The sequence below is a fragment of the Anastrepha ludens genome, chromosome X (assembly GCF_028408465.1).
Source record: "Anastrepha ludens isolate Willacy chromosome X, idAnaLude1.1, whole genome shotgun sequence".
Classification (NCBI taxonomy): Eukaryota; Metazoa; Arthropoda; class Insecta; order Diptera; family Tephritidae; genus Anastrepha; species Anastrepha ludens.
Window position 1 is genome coordinate 57,898,859 of NC_071503.1, and position 22,445 is coordinate 57,921,303.

General features: G+C 37.6%; 1 protein-coding gene across 3 annotated transcripts in view; it reads right to left on the reverse strand.

Annotated features, from left to right (window-relative positions):
• LOC128869275 (GATA zinc finger domain-containing protein 10-like) overlaps positions 1 to 22,445 on the reverse strand; it is a 146,415-nt gene that overhangs the window by 12,674 nt on the left and 111,296 nt on the right. For 2 of the 3 annotated variants that reach the window (XM_054111811.1, XM_054111813.1), the window contains one exon: positions 10,852 to 13,272. In XM_054111811.1, the coding sequence (XP_053967786.1) occupies positions 10,852 to 12,117 (1,266 nt within the window). In that variant the 5' untranslated portion in view covers positions 12,118 to 13,272. The remainder of the gene's footprint in view (positions 1 to 10,851; positions 13,273 to 22,445) is intronic. The other variant, XM_054111812.1, reaches the window with a different exon arrangement.

Consider the following 22,445-nt stretch of genomic DNA (forward strand, 5'->3'; position numbering starts at 1 on the left):
CTCCTGCACCCGCTCAACCCACAAGTCGAGAGCAGCGAGTTCACTCCGCTCACTCCATCTTAGCCTCTGTCTTTTGGGCTTTGGTTTTATAATGAAACAAATTGAAAATTCGTTTTTTCCTTTTTTCTCTATTTGATCTTAATGCCATTTCGTTTTCATTATGTTTTGTTTTCTTATTGAAGATATGTATTAAAATCGTTCTTGAATAACGATAATTAATTACCCTCCTCAAAGGAACTTTCTGTCGTTCGGAGTCGTCTTAAAACAGTAGGTTCCTCCATTTGAGGAACAACATCAAGACGCACATCACAAATTGGAGGAGCTCTACCAAACACCAAAAAAGCTTGTAAGCGCTAATTATATATATATATAATTGATTTTTTGATTGTGTTCGGTTTTTGTATTTGAAGTACTATTAAAAAAGGTTTTAATGTAGATTTAGCTGTACATATCACATTCAAAACAAACGACGAATCCTCCCTCTCTGACACGGTGCCACTCATACTGCTATTTCATTTATTTGTAAGAATTAGGTGAAGAAATAAAAAAAACTACCTTAGAGTTTGCAAAAAAAAAAAAATACCAAGTTTGAGATAGAAATATTCAGACAAAACAAGAAATTATAAGAAAAAGATGAATTAATCACCCCACCTTCACTCAAAATAATCCAGATACTTAAGAAATGTTTTTTTTTTTTGTTTTACATATTTCATATTTCAGAATCAAAACAAAATATATAACTCAATATTTAAACTGTGACAAAATAATTAACGATGCCCGTTTTTGTATTTATCGTATGTCGGCCCTGAAACCCTCTATATTCTAATATATTTTTTAGTTGACGTTAGGAACTATTGACAAAGCCTTGATTGCCCATTTGATGCTTTTCGGAACTCAGCCACATTTATTTTTCTCGCCCAAAGGGATGTACAATACACATATAACGGTAATTTAATATTTATGAAATTTTGGAAATTTTCTTAAAAACAGTATTTGACTATTTCAAGAATTTTTCAGTAGCAGTATGTACACATTCGTATACCTACTGCTTTTAAATATTTGCTTCGTTGCAGATAGGTTAAGTTTCTGCAAACCAAGAAATTCCTTACCTTGGCCGAATACGTTTGCGCTGTTGCCAACATTATTTACGACTGTTGAACCCTATTTTTATACATTAAGAACAACTGTGTGCCGAGCTGAAGTAATCTCGTTGGTCCTTTGTCAATGGCCTACTCCAGATCCTTTAGTCGAGCAAATGAGGACATTGCCTGCTGAGTATGGATTACTGCTGATAGTTTATGGAGTTCGCGACCTTCGACCACTGCAATTTTTCAACTTGTGAAACCCCATTTTGATTACAAAAGCTACCAACAGGAAGTGTCTTCAGTTCTAATACTATAAACCTTTCAATTACTTTAAACACTAAAATATTTATCTCACAAGAGGCGCCCATCAGCCGGTAAAGGTAATTTTCCTTAAGCATTTACGAATGAGAAAACTTTTTACTAGTAGTAATACAGGGGAAACTTTAAACTGCATGACAACTCAACAGGCACACAACAGATATAAACAGGAGCTCGGCTCGAACACTTGTCGTTAATGTATGTACCAGATAAGCTTAGTCACATATAAAAATATATAGAAATTTTTAATCTTTTTGAATATGAAAATTGAATTCAATACCAGGCGAAAAATCAGGCTTTGGTAAAAAGAAAACAATATACCAACACTAGAAGATCAGAATCTTCAAAACGGTATATGAATTATTTAAAATTTTTTAACCTTTCCTACATAATCACTTCTTTAGTTTGCCAATTCAAAAGTCTTTTGATTGCGAAGGTACAGATTATATAAAAAACATTACGTCTTCAATGCGCATTTTCTTGGCTAGACTTGCGCAAAAAACATTTAACATTAAACATAACTCCGCAATCAATGGTTCAGGCGCTTTAAAACTTTATAATCAAACTCTTATTTCATCATCAACCATCAACTGAATTTCACACCGGAACTATCCATGAAATTTCATACACCTTTTTGAACATTTTTTGTCTATTAAATAAAGTAATCTTATTTTGAAAATTCGTGTTCGTATAAGTTTACTCGAATACTGCACTTGTAACTAAAAAATTATTCCATATTAGCTACGTTGGCAAGTATATATGTGAACAAATATTTTTTTCTGGACACTTCTCCGCAACGGCTTCAAACGCTTAACAAAATGTTGACTCCGTTAACATGGCTGCCGGAACAATTATTTCATTTATTAAACCTTGACGAAACTTCACTGAAAAATTAACATCCAATAATATTTGAGTTTTGGAAACCATTTCATTATCCCGAAGGTCCGTTTTTTACAAAACATAAATAATTAAATAGATTGATGCGACATTACTTTTTTGTATAAATTTCATAATATATTGTTGAATAGTTTGATTTGATATTTTACTGAAATGATTTTTCATTAATTTCTTTTTGTTTGTGTTTATTGGTCTTTTTTTATTATGTTGAATTCATCAAATTTTTATATCCATTTTTTGTACACTAAATATTTAAAGTGCGTCCTACAAATTGAAATATTTTTAATATCCAGCACGTTTTGTAAGTTTCTATCTTATACTGTTATATGTATGTTTACGCGAGCGCGTCCTTCAAGTTGAATGGTTGGCAATAATTTGAAATCAACTAAGAAAAGAAATTGTGTTTTAGTTGCGGCTGAAGAGGAACGGACACTTTTAAACACTAGTAAGACTTTGACGCTGTCATTGGTGAAGAAATCGCAGCGCGACTAAAAAGAAATCACCCAAGAAGGCGCAGCACGACGCTTTGCTATGACGATTTCGTTTTGATAATATCATTTGCTTTACTTCGCTTTGCTTGGATCTGACCCTTATTTCATAGGAACGGTGCGACTGGACGACGCTTAACTTAGTCTACTAACTTTGTGGTAGCGGCGACCGCGACCGCGACCGCAACGGCAACGACACCGAAGAAGGCAGTTACAGCATGTTGCTGATGAGGGACGGTGGCAACGTTGGATGGGGTATTGGTGGCCGGGGCACTAAACTGAACTCAACTCAAACGAACTTAAACGGGACAAGGTTAGCTAGCGACTGCGAAATTTGTTCGTAGTGAAACACTATAAACGAACTAACGCGCTGCCCCCAATTGAAAATGAAGCAATAACGCCAACGCCAAAATCATTACCGCCATCGTCGCCGACAACGAAACCTTCTTGAACAGTTACTACAATAACTGTGGCCGTTGTGTGCCTTGTTTGCCGCCCCTCCTTTCTGCTTACGCAGGGCACTGTTCTAAGACGTTTAAATATGGGAAACGTACTGCTATTCGCTCTCCATTGGTCTACCCTCAACGCAAACGCCAGCAGTGCGTCCCTCCTTTCTCATTGAATACATTTGCTTCCTTCGTTGTTGCCGCGCACTTTTTGCCAGTTCATTTTCTTTGCTACGGCGTTTTCCGAGCTGCTTTTTATATCAAACGCCGTCGACCGACCGCCCAAATGGTAAGTTACGCACCACTATACCATTACTAATACTGCTAGCGTATTGTCCATATTACCCCTTCTGGTTCAGTATAAATATAAGTACCGGTGTTTTATTATTCTTGTCCTCATATACACGGTTGCCGCTCTGCTAATAATAGGCAACGCTCTTAGCGTTCTCGTTGTGCTCGCATTAAGACATTCTCCGTTTTCCTTTTTCTTTACCTTCTTCTAATAAAATAATTGCGCAGACAACAAAATATAAAAAACATAAACTTCCCAAAAAGACAGCGAAAGGATACGAGCAAAGCCGAGTTTGCAGCGCGGTACTAACGTTTAAGGAGTTAAGTACAAACGACACTACAAAAGGGGAAATCTAATCTTCACCCCATGTCTTGCCTCATCGCACCACGCAACACCACACGTATTGCGCGTGTATTTCTACTGAGCAGTTTTCTCCGGTCACTACTATTCCAGTTATTAATTTTGTATCTAAGACGGACCATGTGCTGGAGTGTGTGAGTCTTAGCTCTTATCCACAAACTAGTTGCTTGCAGTTGTGTGAGTCGATTGGTGTGTACGCATACTTATGCAATAATGAGCGCTTTCTTTTTTTTAACTGGAACTTGCGTTTTTACATTATTTACTTGTATACCCTTGCTTGCATTGGTACTCGTGTGTGTGTGTCGCTGCGATATTGCTTTTCTTTGGCTGCTTTGCCTGACTTCTCATCAGCACTCCAGCCACCCCCGACGCCATTGCTACTACGACCACCACTACAACCAAAACTGCCAATATATTTGTATTTCTATGAATGATTTCCGTTTTGTTCGTTCTATGTTTTTGCTACTTCCTTTTTTTCTGTGCCCCTTTTTTTTAAATTCCCCTCCTTGTTTCGTTTTTTTTTTTACATTTCACCCTTTCGCCCTTCTCATTTTGTCATTTCGTTACTCCTTCTGCTTTTTATCACCATTTGAAAACTTTGGATCATTCGTGATGGTTTCTGTTTGTTGCTTTTTGCTAAGTAACATACACTAAGAATAGTAGATGTCCATAGCATAACTCCGAATTACTTTTCAATATTTCCTCACTGTGATTACACTTCTGCAGTATTACCGTTGAACAACTGGTTTGACGCTTGTCAATTTCTGTTGTGCGTCTTAAAGTTGTCCTGCAAGTAAATGTTTAATGCCGCCACTGAGCGGCAGATAGTCTTTATAAGTTTTTTCATAAATGTACTTCAAAGTTAAGCATATCTTGCCGAAGGGCAACCAATGTTAGAAAACACTTTTCAATGCTTTATGTACCAACAGATCAATGTCAGGATAGACCAAAAGGACTTTTGATTTAGGCATTTAGGTATCCGTATTAACATTAAGGGCATCTTTTTTACGGAGTGGTCTATGTATACTGTCAGATTTTCGGGAGCATATCAGACGGACTTATCGGTGAATGGTAGTCCAAGTTTTAATTTTTCTTTATAAGCTAATCTAGAAATCTTGTATGACCACAGAAATTATTGTATTAATCGGATGCATTACTATTCTGACACTCGGAGATTTTCTTGTGCGAAACGACCTTCAATAAGAGATGAGTCGAAATTAATTCCTCAATTTTCTTATTGTGAAACGAAGTGTGAATAATGGCTTGCATAATATGATATCTACTTAAGCGTACGCATGAGTGATTTTCCAGAGAAGATTTAAGTAAACTTGTGGAGAAATTGACGGACGCGAATGTACATCGAATTATTTTTTCTATCTCAATTGGGCAATGTTTTTTTTTGTTTTTATTTGATTGAATGTGTTTGGAAATGTTCGAAACATTACAAAATTAAACTTAATAAAAACTTAACCCAGGCACACTTATAATTGGCTGTACTTCTGGTTTAAAGTCATGTCAAGTAGAGTTTGAATTTAACTGAAAAGTTGTACTATTATAATACATATGTTCATATTGCACCGTATAGTCGTTCTTATACTATAGGTTATTTTAAAGTTTAACATACGAATATTTTCGTTTGTGCTTATGTACATGCAACTATAAATTTTGACAATTCAATTTATACATTTCTAATTTATAATATAAATTCTAATATATAAAGTATAAAAAATATAAGCAAAGGAGACACGCTTCTCTATACTAATGGTTTTTCGAAAATGTATGCTCTTATTCTCCATATTCGGAAGAATATCGCATAATTTGTTAAAATATTTGATAATAGAAACCATTGTTTATTCAGAGATCACATCCTCATTGCGCGATTAATAAAAATACAAACAATATCCAATTTAAAAAAAAAACCATTTTTGTATTGGAAGGCATTTTCTTAAATAATAAAAATAATGTGTATAAACAGAAATAATCAGACTCTGAGTTTCTTAAACATCCCAATGAGATAGTTGTTCTGAAACACAAAATCTTAAGCTCGAGTTCAGGGAGTAACGTGAATATACTATTAAGCTTAAAAGCTTATACATGTGTTCAATGGGCTATCCAAGGAAAAAAACTTATACGGAAAAACAATGAATCGAGCGTGTTTGTATTTATAAATATTTCTCTCATGCATGCGAAATGCATATACGAGCAAACATTGAATAGCGAAGTCAAAAAAACCAAAACCAGCAACAACAAGATAATCTCAAAAATGTCGAAAAAGATCAGTAGGGACATTTGTAGCTAACGGCAAATAACCAGCACACATCTTTTGCCAACGAAGAGAAATGCATTTGCTAACACATGGATACGTATAGTACATATGTATTTACGAATGTATTCATATATGACCATCTTATATCCAATTTCGTCGAAGGTCTAAGGCAAGGTGTATATCCCCAACGGTACTACAGAAGCTGCATAGGGTTGCGGTTGTACGGCTGCCATTTGTTAAAAACTGACGTTTAATATGAGAGTTGAATGACAATTCAGATTTAAAATGGATGACTGAGATAGAGCTGGTTCATGCTTCTACTTGAGCCTCAACTACCATACATGTTCCATGACTACTGCAGTAATATTTAAACCCCTACTCTGTATTTGAAGCAAATGAGTCGGTACCCGGACTAATCATTCTTAAAATCTAATGTGGACAGCAAAACAAGCTATTGAATTGGTAGTGGATTTTAACCTACTATCAGCCACCATGCCCCAGACATACATACTGCAAATCTAAATTTATCTGCCTTTGATCTGTGTTCTTCGTCTCTTTCTGGAAGTTTGCAGATAAGAGGATCAGCAATATGTTACCTCTTACAACGAGTTTCTGCCATAACTTCTTCAAAAAATTCAATACACAGTCTTTGAAATAGGTTTCTGTCCCGGCGAACCAGGTTTTCATGTTGAAAAAGAGAAAAAAGTCGCTGCCATGTTAGGTGGGCCCAATTCATACAATTTGGTATCCATAATTTCGGATGAATCTGCTGCAGCGCTATCGGGTAAGATAGCAATGTTTTCTTAGCCAAACGGAACTCTAAATAATACGTAGTACTAAATACGTATTACTAGCCTGTGATCGTTCTTCCTGTGTGAGAACGCGGGTCTCACGACGGAGTTGAAACCCTTCGTCTGTAATATATAACGATGGAAGAGGATTTCCATAGATAGTTTTCAATTTTCCCTTTATTGGTTCGCATGGATTTCCATCCAAAGATAAAAAGTGAATAACCTTTAGTTAATGATCTTTTTCCATTTTATCGACAAAAACAAACTACTTGCGAAAAAATTTGCTGCCAAATAAAAATTGATTAGTCAATCAATCAAATAATTTATTAATCAGTCTGAAATGTATTATGATGTTGATTAACTTCTCTTAATGAAACTACAATATATTTTATATAGGGTTTTATTGGACTAGACTACTTTCAAAGCAAAAGTCAATTGTGTGTGCTCAATGCCTTAACCTGCTAAAAAGAGAATGTTAAATCTTTGATGTAAATATCAGTTTCCCCAGTGTTTTCCAATCAGGTAGCGATTTCCGCAAAACCCGGCGATCTGAAACACTAACAGCTTTTCATCTAAGCAAATAAAGTGAAATAGAAATACGAGATTTGTTCAAAAGTCGACTTTCGATTACTATTTTTTTATGGTGATACACTCGTCTGGAAGATATGTTCCGGGTTTTAGCAATATATGTAGCATGTTTAGTTTGTTTGTCAGAGGCATAACTAAGACAAATGTTTTGCGTGTTCGGCGATTTTGTAATATATGTAAATACGTATATGTAAATATATTATGACAAAAGAATTTATGTATTCAGATATTTACATCTATATATATAAATACACTAAAGTGGATTGAATTTTCTATCCCTTTGTGGAATTTATTACTCCAATAATGTGGAAGTCATTTATTCCCCTTCTTAATAGAACATTTTTCTGTAATTCTTATTTGCAGGAGATCCTAATGATGTTAAATGTAATTCTGCTATATTATGCTGTTACAACTACTCGCACGCCGCAATTCTCTATTGCTGTTAAATGCTAATAAATTATGATGTAAGCAACTGAGCTTATGGTGAAGTTCAAATATAAGTGGTGAGAAAGTGGGTACAAATGTGAATACCACAGGGGTTACAAAAATAGTGTGATTTAGGAAAGCGGGGATTTTTATCAGGTTTATAATTACCGTTATTCTGTTTATCAAAAGCGTGCTATCGAATGCACAGACATACATGCATACAAAAAAAGGTAGAATTAAGACTTGTTGCTACTTTGCTTGAATTAATTTTGAATATATGTATAGCATCAAAACAAATTTTTAGAAACGAAGTTAAATTGGATTATACGGGATTATCTCGAAGAGACTACTTGATAAACATAAAGGCTGTGAGATCCGTGAGTATTTTGGATGCTTCTGCGTCCTTAGCAGCGATCAGTCTTCCAGGATCGTCCAATGCCAAAATAAGCTGACTCAACAGTAGGCAGTCGTCTCAATATCTGAGTCAGAAATATAAATAGCCAAACAAACCACTAGTATTCTCGAAAATTTAAAAATTAACAAAAAACCGGCCGATTACTGAGGTCGTGATTGTCGACACACTTTCTACCTGTTGTGAGGTGAGAAGTGTTTTTACTCCATCGGAAACCGATGCATACCAGGCAGCCGCTTAATAGGGAAACTATCGTTTCTCCTTTTAAAGTATTGCCCTGTTGGTCAATTCTCGTTTGCCTGCTGTCGATTCTAAAGTAAGCACCCACAATTGGCCTTGTACAGCGGGTATTTAAGATATGTATCTAAATTCTGTCAAAAATTTTATAAAAAAAGGAAATCGGCAACCAAAACAACTGCCATCATGATTTTACAAAATTAAATGGACGAATACACAGGAAATAATAACTTGCATCAAAAAGGAATTAAACATAAAGAAGCACCCAGATATGACTTGATAACAAGAAAAGCATTAGCGGAGCTATCAACCACGGCATATAAATTTTTACGAAATGTTTTTAATGCAATGTTTCGCTTACAATATTTTCCGAAACTCTGGAAAGTAGAAAATATTATTACACTGCCAAAACCGGGTAAAGCTCCAACCATCCACCAATAAGCTTACTACCGACAATATCTAAAATTGCTGAAAAATTACTACATGATCGACTAAGCCAAATTCTGAACAAAAACATATAGTTCCGTACCATCAATTTAGATTTAAAAACAAAAAACGATCGACTATCCAACAGATCCATAGAATTACAAATAAAGTCCAATCAGACCTTGAAAACAATCGTTACTGTGCGGTAGTATTTTTGGTCGTAGCTAAAGCGTTTGACAAAGTGGTGCCAAAGGCTTACTCCACAAAATAAAAATAATGCTACTTTTTGACTACTATCTGATCATAAAAAGCTACTTAACCGACCGATGTTTTAATATTAAATACGATAATCAATGTTCAGCGTTCTTGGACCACTACTATATGTTTCGTGCACCGCAGACATAGAATCTCCTAACGAAACTAATTCATCAATTGCTACGTTCGCAGACGATACGATACTATTGACATCAGACAAAAGCTTAACCATCGCTACTGAAAAACTGCAGCGATACACAAACGCAGTTAAGGAATGGTTTAATAACTATATATATATATAATTGGCACGTACACCCTTTTTGGGTGTTTGGCCGAGCTCCTCCTCCTGTTTGTGGTGTGCGTCTTGATGTTCCACAAATGGAGGGACCTACAGTTTTAAGCCAACTCCGAACGGTAGATATTTTTATGAGGAGGTTTTTTATGGCAGAAATACTCTCGGAGGTTTGCCATTGCCTGCCAAGGGGCGACCGCTATTAGAAAAATGTTTTTCTTAATTTTGGTGTTTCACCGAGATTCGAACCGACGTTCTCTCTGTGAATTGCGAATGGTAGTCACGCACCAACCCATTCGGCTACGGCGGTCGCCGTTTAATAACTGGTGACTAAAAATAAATGAAGACAAAACCGTACAGGTTATATTTACTACCAAAACAAAATTTACTGCCGTTCCAATTAAAATAAATGGCAAATCAATTAGAATAGAACCAACTACTAAATACTTGCGAATTTGCTTGGACTCGAGACTAAATTGGAATCACCACATAAAGCAAAAGGTCAAACAAATAAGAGAAAAGCTTCGACAACTTTATTGGTTAGTCTGTACAAAATCCAGACTTACTATACAGAACAAGCTGTAAGTGCACAAAACTATGATTAAACAAATCTGGCTATATGGACTACAGGTGTGGGGAACGGCTAAAAAGTCTCATATAGCACAAATTCAACGACAACACTCAAACAAAAATGTCTGACAGACACACGAAAAATGATAACATAACAACTTTTAATAAAGCAACAGTATACGAAGAAATCGAAAAGATAACAACAAGGTACTTGTTGAAAGTGAAGAAAGCACAAAACGACGTTTAAAAAGAACTCGACGTCTAAAGAAAGCGACCTAATGAATGCTAGATAAATAGTTAAATTGATGTTATATTGTTTTACATTGTAATCAGTGAATCTTGAAACGCATAACGTTGTAATAAAAGGTACAGCCTATAGAACTCCATTCCCTTCGAAGATTTTGAGTTGTGGCAGATTTAACGGCTTTCAGCTTATCAAAGCATTATATACTAGGAAGTTAGGTGACTATTTCTCAAATTCTATAATTATGTTAATGTACTAATTAATTTTGATTATCTATTAATTAATCTAACAATTATAGTTTATCTGTATTTTTTCCTATGATTATATTGATTGCTTAGTACTTAGACTGTTAGTTACCATAGAGTAAATATTTTTAATTTTTTATATACATATGTACGTTTTACATATATACATATATACATTGATTATAGTGACTAAAATATGCTCCTCATACGCACCTGTATTTCGTTTACCAACTTCTCGCTGTTGTACTTAATGTCGGGCGTTGAGCTGCCCCCGGACGGTGTCAGTGATTGAGGCGATTGCGAGGGTACCAACGCAGTGACGCTGCTAATATGCATGCGCAACGGGCTGCTTGGGCCTGCACCCGAATCGCGTTGTTGTTGCTGTTGCCCATTTGATTGTCGCAACTGCTGCGACTGAGATTGCGATGGCTGCTGTTGTTGTGGTTGATGTGGGTGTGTGTTATGATGCGGCTGTGATTGCTGGGGCTGTGGTGGTTGTTGATGCGCATTTGTTACATGTTGCTGTTCGACGCTTACTTGTTGCACTTCCAACTGGTTGCTGAACGCGTCAGTTTCATCGCCACCACTGGCGCGCGGCGTCAACTCGTGCTGCTGTTGCAGTTGATGTTGGAGCTGCTGTAGCGCATCTATGGCATTGTGTACATTCGGCTGGTATTTCTGTTGTTGTTGTTGTTGCTGCTGCAGGTGATGATTGTTCGCTGACACTGCGGCGGCTACGACCGCCGTCTGCACTTCTTGCTTCACGCTAATAGCAAGACAATCTCTGGCGGGTGCGGTATTATGGCAACTGCTAGTACTGTTGCCACTTCTGTTGCTACCTGCGGCTATGATGTCGTTTGTACTGCAGCTGGAGTTTGGGACAACGCTGGAACCACCTTCTACAATTAAATCGCTGGAAATGTTCTGTAGTTCGTTTGACTTTACAACACCACTTAGGTGCACGGCAGCTGCTGCTGCTGCAGCCGCATTGAATAACAAATGATGATTTTGCTGGTGCTGCTCATTTGGTGGCAGCACCGGAACCGTCTGTGGCGACTGTTGTAGTTGCTCTGAATTCACTGCCACTACCCCAGGCAAATGCGATGATTGTTGGATGTGGTGCGTTTGCTGTATGTGCTGTTGCTGCGCTGGGTTTGGCTGCTGCTGCTGCGGCGATTGTTGGTGATGATGGTGGTGGTGCAACTGGTTGGTCGCGAGTGCGGCGGCGGCATGTAGACCGAAGGGGCCACGCGCCTGTTGCCAAAAGTCAGAATCCATTTTGACAATTTCTGTGCGTAGTTGGAACAGTTCTTGCTGTTCTTGTTCACCTTCTTCCTGTAGCTTTTGTTTTTGCTGGTGTTGATGCGAGAGCACTTGTAGCGGTTCCTGCTGCTGATGGGGATGCAAGTGCTGCTGATGGTGCGGATGAAGTTGGATTAGCTGTTGTTGGTGTTGCTGCTGCTGTACGGCGGTTGTCATTTGCGCGTGCAAAACAGCGGCCAAAGTGGATGCCACCGGCGGTATATGGAGTGCATTCGATAGAATGCCTTCCCCAAGGGAATTAATTTTCAGAGTCGGTATCTGAAGCTGAGCGATGGCAACTTCGTCTGCCACCGCTGTTGATGCTCCCGTTGCTATTACCGCCTTTTCAGCGTTGTTCGAGGTATAGCTGAAACCGTTATTGCAACCGCTACTCTTCGCTTTATCTGATGTACCCGCGACCGCCTTTGTTGGTGTTTTTGCGTCGGATGTTTTTGCCGTTTTTACTTTTGCCGTTGTTGTGGTTACTTTTGCTACCTTTAATCTTTGTAGTTGTATTGCTACTGCCGCCGCCGCCACCGCCGCTTGCTCCTCGGCGGCTACATTGGCTGCAGTGGCACGATATTCGAAATTTGCTTCTATTGCTAGTTTTAGTTGCTGCAACAGCCACTGATCCACCGTGTACGTGTGCGAGCCAAGCAGTTGTTGCTGAGCTATTTGACCCAGTGTGGCTGTTGCTGTGGCACACACACTCGTAGCTGAGAACACTTACTTGGGATCCGTGCAAAAATCGGATATTTGGCTTTTGCAGGATGCTCTTGGTTTTAGACAATTTGGCACTAAATAGTTAAGCAAGTGGTTTCCCAAATCGCGGATTAATGCTTTGTTGGTGATATTTCTTACTAAATTGTTGGTTTGCATTGACGCTTGACATGAAGTACTCGCCTTTTCACTAACTCACTTTACATTTTTTATAACTGTTTTGCGGTTTTTTTTTATATTTTAATATAGGTTTTGGTTTTTAATGTGGTTTAAGTTATTGTAGTTATTCCGATTAGTATTTGACCTTATGGACGTCGCTGATGATTAATGTCTCCTTTGGGTAATGAATTATTTTCGTTGCTTTAATTTCGCTTCATTTATATATTCTTTCATGTTTAAGCTACGTTCTAAAGATTATTTCGATTTATGATTAGTCTGATATTAGCTGGACACTTTTCTACTTAAAATTTGAGCTTCGTGTTATTTCCTCAATATTTTTTCTCAACATATAATAGCGTTGTTATGTTGGATATTAATTAATTTTCGTGCACTTCTCTTCCGTTTGAGAGTTCCACTCCGTTTACTCGCTGGATAGTTTTCTGTTTAATCTAGCTTTTTTTTTTTGAAGATGAAAAGAGTTTGGTTTAATTTTTTTAATACGAAATAGAGAAACAAGAAATTATAACATATAAACTATGTAGATAACAGATTTTTTTTAGTAATTTTCTTATACATATATCCTTAACAAAATTTGTTAACATTGATAATAATTATAAATATAGGGCTTTTTTTAATAGTTTTTGCAAGTGTGTGTCGTATAAGGTAGCAAAAATAAAGGAAAATAAATATATTAATATATTTGCACATCAGTTCGTGGATGATGTTACACCAATTCAAGGCTAAATTTTGTATATAAAATTGCTTTTTTATGTGATACCAGTGCATACATGTGATACTAACCACTTTTGATACTAACTCCTCGCATGCCTACGTAAACCTAAACATCTAATGCTCTTTTAGGGTTTAGTCAAACCCGTCGAAACAAAGTTAACCCCTTATGAGTAAGCCATTGATTTTTTTCCGATTTCACTGAATAATTTTAGCTCAAACCGGTGGTGCTCAAAACCTAAATCTCAACAATTTGTGACGACAAATTTTCTGAAAACCTGAAATTTAATACAACCAAAAATTAAATGATATTATTGACTCTATCGACCTTCATATATTTTGTGGGAAAAATTTCAAAACGGTGGAATTTGCGATTTAAGAAGGATTCTTGGTGTTGATATTTATTATTTTATTTACAAATCATTGGTAGTAATCTGTACGTAAGACATCCGACTACTAATCGAATTGGAAGCTTAAGAACCTGTAGATTTTATAATATATTCTTAAGTTTCAGGGGCGACGTTAAACTGCAAACCCTTCCATTTGTGAAACATCTATATCTCAAGCCGATAGCCTTAATTACTTATGCGTTAACACTAGAAATGCCAAAGCGGTCTAATAAACATAGTCACAACTTTTATTGATGGAATATTAAAAGCGTTCATTTCTTTAATACGCCCTTATCTTTAATTTTATTTTCCTTTTCTAGAAATGTACCGTTACGTTTGTCTTTATGTCAACCTTCCGTTGTACACCAGGTTCTGCCTAGACCTTTTTTGACTTTGTACGTGAATTTAAAATATTTATTTTATAGCTTACGACTTGTGCTTCTAGGTAGCTTCCTAAAATTTAATTTTCTATCGATGTACTATATGAATACAACTATTTTAACAGAATCCGCGAACAGGAGGAAAAAAATGATGTAAAAAGTTGCACCTTTGGTTGTACACCTCGGGCCTGGCTGGACTCCCATACAAAATGTATGGAAACATATGTGATATGATACATTTTGACTATGTTACCTGCTTTTTTTTGTTTTTCATAGTAAATCTTTAGCTCATATGTAATATATATGTTTTCACACGCAAACATGCTTGGACTGAATAATGCACGTTGAAAGCATAGCAAAATAGCGCGAAAATAATGAACAAAAACACGAATATAGTGAAACTGGACCCTATGTGATTGTGTGTATTGGTTTTAAGGGCCGATGTTGAATGTAAATCACACCTAAAATCAATTTTTTTTCTGCATTTCATTTGATATTTTTCAATTTCAGACTAACTCAATTTAAACCATGGAAAGACACACAATCGAGCAACGCGTTAAAGTTATTTAGGCTTATTATGAAAACGGGCGTTCAAATCAAAATACATACCGCGCACTTCGTGAATTTTTCGGTCAATTTAATCGTCCAAATGTGCGTACAATCGGAAAAATTGGTCAAAAGTTTGAGCAAACCGGGTCTGTAGGAGATGTGAAAACACCAGTGCATGATCGTACAGCTCGTACTGCAGAAAATAATTGCTGCTGTTTGCGATAGTGTGGTTGATTATTTATTATTATTATGCATAAAGACTTGCATTTACACGCGTACAAGGTGCAATTGACTCAAGAACTAAAGCCCCTTGACCGTTTCAAGCGTCGTCAATGGTCAGAATGGTGGCAGGAAATGGCAACAGTGAATGACCAATTTTCGAAGAAAATCATCTTCAGCGATGAGGCACATTTTCACCTCAGTGGATTCGTTACTAAGCAGAATTGCCGCATTTGGGCGAATGATAATCCAAGAGTGATTGCCGAAAAACCAATGCACCCACAAAGAGTGACTGTTTGGTGCGGTTTATGGGCCGGCGGCATCATTGGGCCGTATTTTTCCAAAATGAGGCCGGTCAGGCAGTTACTGTGAATAGTGTTCGCTATCGTGAGATGATAACGATCTTTTTATGGCCCGAATTGGAAGTTATGGATGTGGACAATATGTGGTTTCAACGGGACGGTGCCACTTGTCACACAGCTAACGAAACAATGGCTCTTTTGCGCGAAAAATTTGATGGCCGAATAATCTCAATTGGCCGCCAAGATCATGTTATTTGACACCGCTGGACTTCTTTCTTTGGGGTTATTTGAAAGAAAAAGTGTACGTCAATAAGCCAGCAACAATTCAAGAGCTAAAGGATTAGATAATTTGGCACATTAACGACATAGAAACTCAATTATGCCTCAGCGTATTTTCCATACGTAATTGAGCCATACCAATATTATCATAATAAAGAGAAATGACAAAAACTTCTTAAAAAAATTGTATTTTATTCAAAATCAAGACCGGCCCTTGAAACTTAACTACCCTTCTATGTATTCTTCGTCGTTTCTTTTTCTCATTATGTTCATCAGTTGCCCAGTAAACGTTGAACATATAACACGTTAGTGACAAAAAAATGTTAATTTCGCGCCAAATAAAGCGTCATCTACGTGATATTTTTTTTTTTTCGTTTGTTTTGATCATAATGAGTGATGAAGTGGAATTTGTTTATAACACAAGATTGCGTAGGAGAAGCTTAAGTACTGATTTTTACGACCGAATTTCTTCAGCTTTGTTGAGTGATATTCGTCGTGGAAATAGAAATGAAGAAGACGATGAGGAAGAGGATACATATGGTGGAAATGATTATCGAGATGTTGATTATTTGCCTGAAAAAGATGCATCTGATATTGAGCAGGAAGAAATAATCAAACCAAATGAAATACTTTACAGTGACGAAGAAATCGAGGACGATTTATTGCATGAGCCGACGGTTACGCCAGAACAAAGTGCTACAGAGCATTCTTTCTACGGCAGAGAATTCATTCATTATCATTTCGGAAACAAATCGATATGCAACAGAGGCCATTCAAAACTGGAGTGAAGCACATACTTATTCAAAACAAAGAGTTTGGATTGATTTGACTAGCACTGAGCTTGATGCATCTATTGGTATTCTTTTGGCCATGGGTGTAACACAGAATAATATAAAGAAAGCAGTAGTTTTGTGGCGTTCGAATTCATTGCCTATTTTTCGTTCAGCTATGTCTTATCATCGATTCAGAATTTTGACAAGATATATTCGTTTTGATAACAGTCGAACCCGCCAAAGAACCGATAAAGCTGTGAAAACCTCAAAGACAATTATGACCCGCATGAAAGTACTACTATCGATGAGCAACTATTTCCATTTCGAGGCCGAACAAAATTCACGCAATATATTCCATCAAAACCGGGAAATACGGCAAAAAAATCTGGTGGGAATGTGACTCCAAAACAAAATATCCTTGGCAAGGAAAGTTGTATTGTGGCCGAACAAAAGGAGAAGAATTTGAAGTTGATCAAGGGGAAAATGTGATGCTACAATTAACCAACCTATACCGATACCTAAACAGCGGCCGTACAATAATAGCCGACAAATTTTTCGTCACATTGAATGGAGCTAAGCGTCTCGCTGCTATAGGACTCGCATTAGTTGGCACCATACGATCCAACAAACGTTGTCTTCCACCAGATATGAAAAAGAACAATTCTCGACCAGTGCTTTCGCATTATTTGGTTTTCATGAAAACCTTGTTTCAATCAGCAGCTATGTGCCAAAGAAGAATAAAGCTCTCAATTTACTTTCCTCTGTTCATTATACTAAAGAGTGTGAAGGCGAGACAAAAAACCATCGGCTATTTTGTATTATAATGCACATAAAGCTGGCGTCGATTGTATGGATCAAATGGTCACACATTTCACACCAAAACGGCCAACAAGTCGATGGAACTTTGCTTTCTTTTGCAACATGTTGGATGTCATGGCATTGGCAGCGTTTCGTATTTGCAAGGAAGTCCGGTTGGCTTAGAAAAAGTGATGCTAGGCGCAATTTTTTGACGACTTTATCGAATACATTGGTCGTTGCATCGTATGAATAATCAAAGCATTATTTCTCAATTTACTACTCGTTTGGCTATGGAATAATTTTACAACACAAAAATAAATATCCCTGTGAATATCGGAGTTAATGAACCAACCAGTGCCGATACACTCGCACCGAAAAGAGATTGTCGTCTTTGTTTACAAGGGGGTGATAAAGTTCGTCGAAAAACTCGTTTTTATTGTACTGGATGCATGAATCCAGTATGTCAACAGCACTCAATAGTCTCATATACATGTTTTGCTTGCCTTCCTCTGAACCCTTAGTAAAGATTATTTCATATTTCATCAAACATTTTATTGCTATCGCATTTTGTTTCTTCAACCTTCTTCGAAATGAGTCAAAATAAAGAGCAAAAAAAAACGAACAGAAAAGGTTTTTCTTTACAAATCGAAATATTTTCAGCGAATATTTTTTGCTTCTGTAGGTAGCTCAATGCATGCCAAAACCAATGAGAAAGGTAAGAAATTTTAAATATATACCTGCGATGCTTATAAATGATCGCGCATTTGCCATATTTTCCATGTAAATTCATAGGGTTCCAGCTAGACCCGAGGTGTGCAACCGAAGCGATTAAATTTACCTTCATCTTCGCCTTTATCACTTTTTTCAACTACATAATTATTTTTACGTTCATCCTTGCATTAACTTTACTCTAAATCTTATCTTTAAGCCGTTGCATAACACGCTTTTTTAATAGTAAAAGTATAAGTTAAGTATATAACTTAGGAGGCACGATGTCGCTAATAGCAAACCACTAATCGGCTCAGTGATTTTGAAGGAATCAGCTGATTTGGTGACGTAATAAGGAAATGACAGCGGTTTGTATAGAACAGATGTCGGGAAAAACTGAAATTGTGTTGATCATATATGAAAAAATCAATACAGCCACTGCTCATATTATTTCGTAGCCGTCTGAACAACGACTTATGGGAAGAGCGTAAGAATACGTGTGAAATCAGTGCTGTCAACTCCCCTATGACGTAGCAAGTCAAAGATACTCTCACATTTTTTTTCTGATATCCTTATCTTGTATTCTATCATTATTGCATCTGACCTCTTTTATAAAATATACTGAGAGAAACTACGACTGAAAACGCTAATAAGATAAAACTGCATTAGCCAGGACTTAGACATAATTTTATTTGATTTATGCCATAATACCACGCTGAGTTTTTGTTAGCCAAAACTTAACTTAATTTAGAAAACATGGAGACCTTAACTAAAACGTCTTTCAAAAGTGGCACCTAGATGTCAGGGGAGAATAATTTCTAGACGGTACCTTTTTTACGTCATCTTTGACACTTGTCAAATAGACAGATGTAAAATTTTAACCATGGGTACTTACACGACAGAACAACGCGTTAAAATCCTTGAAATTTATTATGAAAATGGTCAATCTTTAAGAACAACATATCACAAAATTCGTAATTTTTTAGTGAAAATAATCATGTGGAAAAGTTCACAAATCAAAGTATGATGAAAAAATTGCAAAATACTGGTAATGTTAAGGATAGAAAAAGGATCGGCGGATCAAAACTTGGACGTTCGGTTGAGGATATTGCTGCTGTAGCGCAAAGTGTTGCTGAATAACCTTCAACATCAATATCTGGCCGTTCTCAACAATTAGGCATTTATGAATTGACAGTTTGGCGAGTTATAGATGTAAACGTGCTCATGGTGGACTTTCAAATGATGCACTTTTTCACATATAATTGTTAAGAACCGTATTTTGAATAGAAATGGTGAAACCTGAAAGAATCCAAATTTTTATAAAATGTAGGATCTTCGTAAAAAGAAGTTAAATTGAATATCCTTATCAAAGATCCAGTAAAAAAGTAAAATTGAATATCCTTATTAGAGATCCAGTGATTCGAACCACGTTCGGAGGGAAAGTTAAATTATCCTATTTTATGCAATTAATATCCAACTTCATTCCTGCGAATCTGTAGCCAACGTTATGACGTTGACCAGACCCTCTAGGGTATAACAAGAATAAATGATACAATAATTGCTATGAGAGTTAACCACAATAATGCAAAGCAGATATTGGTTGACGAATTCCCGGTGGAATTCGTCGAAAGCATTTTGCTACCTCGGCCGCATCATCACGACAGATGGGGGAGCAGCTGAAGATGTGAACTGCAGGCTAAATATCACAAGAGTGGCATTCGGGCGAATGCATACAGTATGGCGGAGTTCGCAAATCTCTAGGCGCACTAAACTACGAATATTCGGCTCATGCGGGAAGTCCGTATTGTTGTACGGAAGTGGAACATGGCTGGTCTCTAACCCCATCACACAGAGGCTATAATCATTCATCAACAAATGCCTTCGCATCATCTGCAGAATATTCTGACCAAACACCGTCAGTAACGACGCACTGTGGCGATTAACAAACGAGGAGCCCATCCTTAGGCAAATCAAACGCACAACAGAAAAGTATTGAGTGTTTTTTATCGACGGTAACATACATCGAGCTGAACAAGGCATACTGCCGACTAATGCAAGGATAAGCTAAAAGTGTAGTCATCAATATCCTATAAACGGAGAATTGGGATATAATCAAGGAAGCACTCACAAAAAACTTAGCACAGAAAACTGATGAGGCAAATAAGGGCGGTAATGGGTCGAAATGGAGTCACTCTAATTTACAAAAGCTTATTACCGCTTAAGCTTAACGAATATTGCAAATTACTATTACCAAGCCGCCTCAGGTTGTCACGGTGGTCTTACCATGGTATGAGGCACTGCCATGGTCGACCGGTTATTTCCCCGATATCCTCTTTGGCACCACACAAGGCTACATGTGCAGCCCCTAGGCGGGGCAGATGATCATACAAGACAGAAATTAACAAAGAAAAACCCAAAAATTCGGATAATATGCACAAACAGATACACAGTAGACAGAAAAACGGATGGACAAATGACAATGACAAAACAGATGGACAAATGGACTGAACGGACAGACACTAGCGAACTGAGGAAGTTGGGATCCCGTCCAGCCAGACCCCACGACGGCCGAGGGCTCGCATCTGGATACCGAACATGGAGCTCGAAGCCAAACAGCTGATTCCTTACCTGCAAGCTCATAACCGCAATGTTCCGATTGATGACTGGAGCATCATAAAAGCGGAGCTCCGCGTATTTTCTTCTCAAAATATCGGAGCAGAGCATCGAGCCTGTGAGAAAAGTGGAGAAGAAGCTTCGGTTTGGCGTGAGAAAAGCGCAACTGAAGATATTCCGTTCTGCAAATCCGAAGGATGAGCAGGATGGGGCTGACAACGCCAACGACTTGCTCACGGGCATACAACTTGACGACGCCGCTCCTACCAGAAACGATGACTTTGACGAGTAGCACCTAGAAGTGCTGCTTGACGATGCCAGTAAATTGTAAAATGACCACTCAGCATGGATTTTACGGTTGTCCAAATAAATCTCCAGCACTCGAGGGCTACAACGAACAACCTAACCCTACTCTTGTGCTTGAAACTAAGAACAAAACCTTGCTGCTCGGATGCGACGCCAACGCGTGGCATTCGCTATGGGGCAGCTCGGAAGGAGCGATCGAGATGACCCTTTGACGATTTTATTAATAATACTAACCTGACGGTATGTAACAATAGTAATACTCACACCTTTACCTTTCCTTGTACGGAGTACTTTTGGGGATAGGCGGAAGGGATTAATGTTACTTTATTGTCCGAAAACAGTTCAGTAAGGGTAGACAAATGGAGGGTCTAGAACAAAAAATCATTCTCGGACCACAGCCTGATCCCTTACGAGCTGGATCTGTGGGTGAGTCCACCCTTACCGTATGGGAACCCATTAAGAACTAATTGGAGAAGGTAATAATAAATAATAGGTTGGGACGAATTCCGATCAACCAAACCATTCTTGCGGGTTACAACATTGGAGAATACATTCAGCACAATTAAATATAGCAAACAATCTTATAATCCTTGGTGGAGTAATGAGCTCTCAAAATTAAGGGAAGAAGCCAGATCAAAATTTAATCACCGCTACTCAACAGGTGATTAGAAACTGTACAGAGAAAGTCGGGACATTACAAGAATGCAACTAGGGCCACCAAGAGAGATTTTTGTTCTTCCATCGAGTCTACAAGAGATTCGGCGAGGCTCAGCCGTATTTTTTCCAAATATCATTCAATGGCTTCTAGGGCCACCAAGAAAGAGAGCTGGAGAGATTTTTGTTCTTCCATCGAGTCTACAAGAGATTCAGTGAGGCTCAGCCTTATTTTGTCCAAATACCATTCAATGGCTTCTTGGGTCAAGAAGCCAGATGGTACTTGAAGTTCTATGGAAAGAATCTCTAGAACTTCTTTTGAACTCTTATTTTCCGGGATGTAGCACTCACGTTTGCGATATTGGTAGAATCCGGCGGAGCCACTATGACCCACAGCATCTTGCCGATGTAATAATCACAAAAGAGAAGGTTGCATGGGTAATCAAATCATTTTCCCCCTTCAAATTTTCCGGCCCTGACGGGATCTTTCCTAAGATGTTACAGGAAACTCTTGATAATATTCTACCATGGCTAATGGAAATTTTCAAAGCGTGTCTAAACCTGGGTTATAATGCAAATAGCTAGAAACTGTTTAAAGTATTGTAGTATTTATAGGTTAGTAGAATGGAACATGAATCAGCGAAGGACTTTAGGCTAATTAGTCTTTCCTTTTAAAACCATTTGAACGGCTTTTAGACATACACATTAGAAGCTCGCTGGAGAGCACTAGTAGATCAATTGCACAACACGCTTACCTCAAAGGCAAATCTACGAAGACAGTGCCACGAGGTAATCTGAACAATAGAGGGGTCTCTAGTAAACGAGAAGTATACCATGCCAGCTTTTTTGACATAGAAGGCGCATTTAATAACGTTAGCACTGATGGTATTCACCGGACGTTAATAGACCTAGGGGTGGAAAATTATA